This window comes from Lampris incognitus, chromosome 15 (assembly GCF_029633865.1).
Source record: "Lampris incognitus isolate fLamInc1 chromosome 15, fLamInc1.hap2, whole genome shotgun sequence".
Classification (NCBI taxonomy): domain Eukaryota; kingdom Metazoa; phylum Chordata; class Actinopteri; order Lampriformes; family Lampridae; genus Lampris; species Lampris incognitus.
Genome location: NC_079225.1, coordinates 31,535,486 through 31,543,023, shown reverse-complemented (window position 1 = coordinate 31,543,023; position 7,538 = coordinate 31,535,486). Strand labels below are relative to the sequence as shown.

General features: G+C 43.8%; 1 protein-coding gene across 1 annotated transcript in view; it reads right to left on the bottom strand.

The window, feature by feature from the left end:
* phip (pleckstrin homology domain interacting protein) overlaps positions 1-7,262 on the bottom strand; it is a 52,074-nt gene extending 44,812 nt beyond the window's left edge. Inside the window, exons 1-6 of the mRNA XM_056294356.1 lie at positions 7,155-7,262; positions 6,987-7,045; positions 6,873-6,902; positions 6,663-6,722; positions 1,167-1,317; positions 772-870 (exon numbers count right to left, since the gene is read on the bottom strand). Of these exons, the coding sequence (XP_056150331.1) occupies positions 772-870; positions 1,167-1,317; positions 6,663-6,722; positions 6,873-6,902; positions 6,987-7,045; positions 7,155-7,194 (439 nt within the window). The 5' untranslated portion in view covers positions 7,195-7,262. The remainder of the gene's footprint in view (positions 1-771; positions 871-1,166; positions 1,318-6,662; positions 6,723-6,872; positions 6,903-6,986; positions 7,046-7,154) is intronic.
* Between the last annotated feature and the right edge of the window lie 276 nt (positions 7,263-7,538).

The window sequence follows — 7,538 nt, the reverse complement described above, 5'->3', positions numbered from 1 at the left end:
CTTAAAGCCTGTTTTTCAAAGCAAGGCCAAACATGGCTAATAAGGGCTAACTGGCTATTCCATTACTGGTAGTAGTAGATACTAGTGCTGCACGATTTGGTGAAAAAGTCATCTTGCGATTATTGTGGACAATATTGCGATTTGTGACTGCGATATAATAAACAAATTTATACATATCCAAATTTGTTGTGTTCCCACGACATGTAGCGACTTTTGTTTTGCATGTTTTACACAGTACCTCTTTCTGCTCAATGTCGCTGAGCTTGAATCTAAAATATCGCCATATAACAGAGGTCGCATTTTTTCCTTTCTTTTTTTTTGGTCACCAGTTCATCAGCGTTAACCTGCTCGTTGTCATCGGTATCCGTTTTTATCCTTCTTTCTGGTCTGCACACAGCACACCGGATAGTCATGTGACCGTAGATTGCGCGCTACACTGCCTAAACAGAGACTGACTGGTCATCTCTTAATTATGGGTGTAGATATGCAGACTGCACACGCACATTTTTTATTTAATTAAATCGCAGCCTTTTACAGTTATATAATTTTACAGGCTGACATCGCGATTGCAATTAATCGTGCAGCACTAGTAGATACCATTGACATCTTGCTGCCAGCAGAAATATTTAATGTAAGGTGAGTGACAGGGCTAAAAAAAATGCTTTAAAATGTTCAATGAATGCTGCTTTCAGTCTGGTGTTTGATATTTTACAGAGCCCTTCGTCCTTCACTCTTGCAGATCATTAATTTTTTAAGCTAAATATCTTTTACCGATATTGGGTGGACTCCCATAGATAATAGGAGGCTCTGGGGGTCGTCCACAGTGCAGAGCAGCCAGCGCTGAGCCCTTCCACACAACATGCTTGCAGCCTGGAGAAAGAAGAGCAAAACCAAACACACAAACACACACACACACACACAAGATACACTTACAACTTTGGCTATGTGTGATTGTGCAGTGAGTGTGCACGTAATTGTGTTTGTATTAGCGTGCGTAAAAGCCTATCTGCACGGAATGGGTTGATAACATATTTGGGATTTAAGTGTGTTTGTGAGCGTGTCTGTATGCACGTAAGAATTCAGCACATATGCATCGGCATTGGCCATTAATTCACAGGCCTATGTGTATCGAGCTGGCCCACGTCCTCATGCAGGCAACAACTCACTCTTGTTGGTACGCAGGAGGTTCTGCCTGCCGGCTCCCAGGATGCTGTGGAGACCAGGCACGCTGGCAGGAACCTCTTTCTCCAGCAGTGGACATACTCTAGAACACACTTGGAGTAGGTGGTCTGGGCTGATGTGCCTGTGCAACTTCACCTGGAAACACACACATAAACAGGAATGGAGAGATAGAGCGAGAGAGAGAGCGAGAGAGAGAGCGAGAGAGAGAGAGAGAGAGAGAGAGAGAGAGAGAGAGAGAGCTTAGCTCAGTTCTATTTTGGGTAGGGAATTAAAGACTAACCACTACACAGGGGACAGCAGAATGCCATGGTGAGTGAGAAGGTCGTCCTTTAACCAGGTTCAAGATGAACCTGGGTTCAAGTCCAATTTATCGGCAACTGATGTAGCATCTTTGGGCAAGACACCAGCTGCTTTACACCTGACCCTGCATTCGGACTCTCCTCCGGAGGGCAGCATGTGAAAGGGAGTTACCCTAAAGGGATCAATAGTTTGTTACATTATAACTACAGCCAATTATAGCAAACTTAAACGCAATGGTAAATCTGTCTACCAAGACACTGGCAGTCAACCAACATGGAGGGTCTCACTCTGTACTTAACATTTGGGTGGCAAACCTCGGTTCTTAATTTGCAGGTTCAGCAATACATTGTGGCTTGTAGACAGAAAACACAGTTTCCAGTTCTGATACAATTTATCCCATACTGTTACAAGCACAGGTTCCAGTAATGCAGTAGATGCAGCTAGGCAGAAAACAAGGTCAGCTCTCCAATTCCTTGCCATTGCCGAGTGCTTCAGGCTCTCAAGAGTAAAAGTGTCCTTTACTAAAACTATATCTTGGTTTACTTTATGTGCTGCAGCCTTCTTAGCAAGAAGTTTCCTGAGAAAATAATGTTTTAAATTATCTCAACAGGGGCGTCCGGGTAGCGTAGCAGTCTATTCCAATGCCTACCACCACAGGGATCGCAGTTCGAGTCCCCATGTTACCTCCGCCTTGGTCAGGCATCCCTAGACACAATTGGCCATGTCTGCGGGTGGAAAGCCGGATGCAGGTATGTGTCCTGGTCGCTGCACTAAGCGCCTTCTCTGGTCGGTCAGGGTGCCTGTTCAGGGGGGAGGGGGAAGTGGGGAGAATAACGTAATCCTCCAACATGCTATGTCCCCCTGGTGAAACTCCTCATTGTCAGGTGAAAAGAAGTTGCTGGCGACTATACTTGTATCGGAGGAGGCATGTGGTAGTCTGCAGCCCCCCCCAGATCAGCAGAGGGGGTGGCGCAACAACTGGGTAGGCTCAGAAGAGTGGGGTAATTGGCCGGATAAAATTGGGGAGAAAAAGGGAAAAATCCCAACAAAAAAAAAATCTCAATATGAATGGTTTTTAAGGCAAAGTGACAACAGGATAATGTAAAATAAATAAATAAAATAGATAAATAATATATTTATTTATTTAATTTTTTTATTTTTGACAGGTCAGCATGGCAGCTTAGTGGTTAGCACTGTCGCGTCACCTTGAGAGGAGAGGATAGTGGGTTTGAGCATAGCAGCGAATCTACAAGGAGTCTGTGTATTTGCATGGGTTTTTCTGGGTACTCCAGTTCCCTCCCAGTCCAAAGACATGCATGGCAGGTGAACTGGAATCTATAAATTGCCCATAGGTGTGAACGGTGTGTGAGCCCTGCGATGGACTAGAGGCATGTGTCTCTTTTCCCAGTGTTTTGCTGGCTAAGACAGCCTCCAGCTCCCCTCGCGACCCTGAATTGGATTAAGCGGGTATAGATAATGGATGGATTATTTTTATGGAATTTCCAATTTGTTCCAGAGTTTGGTTCTAAAATGAGATATTGACCATAAAAAAAGCAACGCCTGCTCTGCAAATCAATAACACAAAACAAAATCTTTTTTTTTAGCTGTTTAAATGGACAGCAGGCAGCTTAAGTCATCAAATGGCAAATTCTAACTCCTTCACTATTTTTTAGAAAAAGATTCAGAATTTGTTTTACTTGCAGAGTAAATTTTTACAAAGGAACATGGCTTTGTGCATTGCTCACTTTAAACTCTAGACAGAGTATAGAAAATTGACTATTCCAACTGTTATCTCACGTCTTTTTTCTCTCTCTGAATGTCGTCTCCTTTCTCTTCTGTATGTAAATGGTGTGATGTGAGTCTCCCCTGTGTACATGTGTAGTCTGTCCTCTTCCCTGGTCTCCATGGTGATGGTGGTCTCCACCTGGACACTGCCTGGCATCCTCCTCATCACATTCTTTATACATCTTCTAAATCCATATAATTTTGTTATCTTGTTTCAACATTGTATCCTTCTGTCACTCCGGTGTGTGACTAATGTCTTTTCTTGTCTCTTCTCCCATGTATGTGAATGGTGTGGTGAGTCTCCTCTGTATGCATGTGTAGGCTGTCCTCCTGTCAGGTCTACATGGTGATGGTGGTCATGTGGCTCAGGTCCTGGGCTGTTCCGGTGGCTTCTGGACACTGCTTGGCATCCTCTTAATCATATTCTTCATATATCTTATAATTCTATTATAATTCTGTTATCCTCTTTCAATGTTGTATTGTGTAAACACAACATCCATTGTACGTTGTCCATCTTGGGAGAGAGATCTCTCCTCCGTTGCTCTCCCGGAGCTTTCTTCCTATTCTTTCTCCCTGTTAAAGTGTTTTTTTTAGGGAGTTGTTCCTTATCCAATGTGAGGGTCCAAGGACTGGATGTTGTTAAGCTGTAAAGCCCACTGAAGCAAATTTTTAATTTGGGCTACACAAATAAAATTGACTTGACCAGATGTATCACTTTAAAGGTAATATAAAAAAAGAATCAAAAATAATATCACTAAATATTAATAAAAAGTTGGTGATCTATGCATATTGGAATGCTGCATCTCCACGTGAGCCGATAAAACCCCACACATTCATATTTTCACGACCTACTCGCAAGAAACAATAGAGAAAGATGAGGGATGCATGCTGGCCAGGTTGCAAAGCAATATCAAACCCACATCATCGCAACTACCTTTTGTGTGTTTTACCTTCCTGACATAGCATCAGGATACCCCTGCTCACTTTAAAAGGAATGATAAACTCCAGAAACTCCTGAATGGCAAGAATAAAAATATAGAGCTATAGGATGATTGAAAAAAATGGAACATGCACTTTTGTACCTTTATGTGCAATTGTATATTTATCAGATTATAACAACAATCACCTTAGTTTGAAAAAGGTGATTTTTATGTCTGGCTGGGGTCAATTGAGCCTAAGGCAGTACATTATTCCATTCACGTATTGAAGCACGCACTCACTCACACATGCATGTATACATAGAAGTATAAATCCAAGACCAAGGCTTTCTCTTGTGCATAAACACATTCTACTCTTTCCTTTCTGTGCTTTTAACGCTGACACTAAATTGCATGCATTCACTGATTCTCTTGCTCTTCTACTTTTTCTCTCTCCTCTATCGTTCTCTCACACGCACGTACACGTACAAACACAAACACACACACACACTTAATGACCCCTTAATTGCTTTCAACATCATCACTGGTTCAGAGACGTGATCAGTTTTTCTAATCATTTGCAGCACCTACACGTCAGCACAGAGACTCACACCCACTCGCAAAGACTCCCAACTCGGGCACATGCAGAGCCAAACAGCACATGCACACACACACAAACAAACGCACACATACCCCAATGGAGCAAACCTCTAATATCCTTTTCATGTGCATAACTTGCTTTTCCAGACTGGAATATTACCAGCAAGCCAGTGATCAATGCATGATTGAATCAGTTATCCAACGTTTAATGATCTATTTAAATTTCATGTATTCTTCATAACGCTATTAATGTAAAAAATAAATAAATCACTGCTGTCATTACATTCCCCAATCCCTCTAATGATTGACATTTCTATTTTGAAAATCACTCATTACTTGAGAAAAATATATATATCATTAGGCATAAATGGATTGCCCTACAACAAATATTGATGGTTATTACGGATGCTTTTCATACGGTTTATTATGATATGACAATAACACTTTATATTATCGCCATATTGTGCCATAGTCGCAGTTTATTCTCAAAATGTAAATAATCAGTTTTCCAATTAGTCCGTCAAATTAATCATTTATATTGTTAATTGTGACCTTCCTATTATACGATAGTCATAGCATCATTGGAGTCTGCATTGTCATACCAAATTTCCCTTTGCTGCCCCCCCCCCACCACCTTCTATAATTGCTATAAACACACGTCAAAAAAAAATACAACCGTGATTCACTGTTCATTGGCTCTAAATACCGTGATTCCCTTTGTCTTATAATTAAGACCACGTCGCATTTTTTAATAGACGGGAGGCGGGAGAATCATCCACAATAGACAGGAGGCACGGCCGCGTCACGGTGAGCTCCGAGGCGGGGGGAGGAGGCTCCGTGCGCGGAGGGAGCAGAGCAGCACGGATGGAGGGGGGGGGGGCATAAAGACACTGTCAATAAATTTCTAAATATACAGATTTACATCGTAGGGGGGCATCTACAGCGCTCGACAGCTCACGATAAAGCTTCAGGACCTCCGAGTGTAACTCAGACGGAAAGGGGGGGGGTTGAAGAAACTCGCCTTTCTAATTTAAATTGGGCCACACGTCAATGTTTTAAAGCAAAACGCAAAATAATTGTAAGCACACGGAATAGGATAAGAATGCACGCTAGATCAGTATACATTTGGCAGGGGACAACTAAATATTTAACCACGCCATTAAATTCCCTCCACGTCCACATGCGTAGACGCGTCCTCGGATGGGGACGCGCGTTGACATGACAATTAGCGCGCCGATAATTGGAGCCATCCTAAGATACCAGTTCGATATTACCTCAATATCTCCTTCCGCTCCCGTCTGGGCTGCAACCAAGCTCCTCAAAAATGTACACTCCGTCGGGTTTGTTTGGTTGGGTTTTTTTTTAACCCTCCTGGGTGAAGCTATCCCACCAGCCGAGCGCCTTATTAACAAACTGTTTATATTCTCTAAAAAGTCGTCTTTAAACTCTACCGCTGTTTCACTCACAATACACACACACACACACACACGCGTACACACACGTACACACCCCCACCCCATACACACATTACGGCTGTTCGCAGGACAAGAGCGCCTCCATCTCGCTGGCGCTGTGGCGCAAGGAGTCCCTCCTCCGGATCCTATCGCTCCTACACCACAACACTCATGACGTACCAACATTTCGCACACATTTTTCCAACAACTACCAAAATCTTTTGGACATGCATGCCACCAAACCCGCACACCACTCGCACACGGGAGTCAGGGGCCGACCCTCGCCGTCCGGTGACCCCGATGTGCACCGGTTCGCTCCAAAAAAGTCCTTATGGGTTTTTTTCAGCTGATTTAAAAATTGCGGGAAATTCAATTTTTATTTTGCCCTGTAAAAACTTTTTCCTCAGTTATAGGGCTCCCTTACCAAATTTTCGTATGTCCCAGGGTGTTCCTGCCCTGTCCAGTCCAGCCGTTTGGGCAGCAGCTGCGATAGGAAAACAGTGTCGACCCCGATCAGTCAGTTCATAAATGTACTGGGTGATGTTTTAAAACATGAAAAGATAAATTCGAGTAAAAGCAACATCACAAGGTACAGTGCAGAGAGAGGCATCCTCTCTCAGTGCTGACTGCTTACCTCCTTCTCCTCCACCTCCCTTATCAGGGTCTGAAACGGGATAAAAACACAGAATTATATCCCCAGACAATTTCAGACATGTTAAAAATTATCCTAAAATGCGAAAACACCAACCTCGGCCGCGTTCTGACACGGTCCAGCTTCGAGAAATCGGGCTATTAGGAAGTACAGTTCTGGTTTCGGGGCGAGAGAGGGACGGCAGCAGCGTTAGAAGAGGGCAACCGAAGAAACTGAGGGACGTTAAAATATCACCATGACACATTTCTCGACCTCCTTACTCACCAGAAGTCAACTGCGCGATGTGTTTACTGTCTGAAGCCATTTTGGTGTTGTTTCGGGGAGCTGGCAGGGCAGCGCCAGCCTGTGTAGTGGGTCTAGGTGGCTGCCCTGTAGCTGTCACTGTTTATCCACCAGGAAGAAGCCTCCTCCATTCAGTTCCACTCACAGCCACCGCTTACAAGCAGTTCCGGCGACGTGTGTACCCTTCCGCACGCCCAGCAACTAGTCCGCGTTTGCATACTCCGCCTAAAAAAACGAAAACGCCGTCGCCCCGTCGCAAGGAACAAAATCGCCAAGTTGCGCCGATGTGCGTTTGAAACGAGTGGATATTTTTCGACCGCTCCCGGTCGGCGGTTTAGTTATGTTTTACCTCAACCCACCCCCACT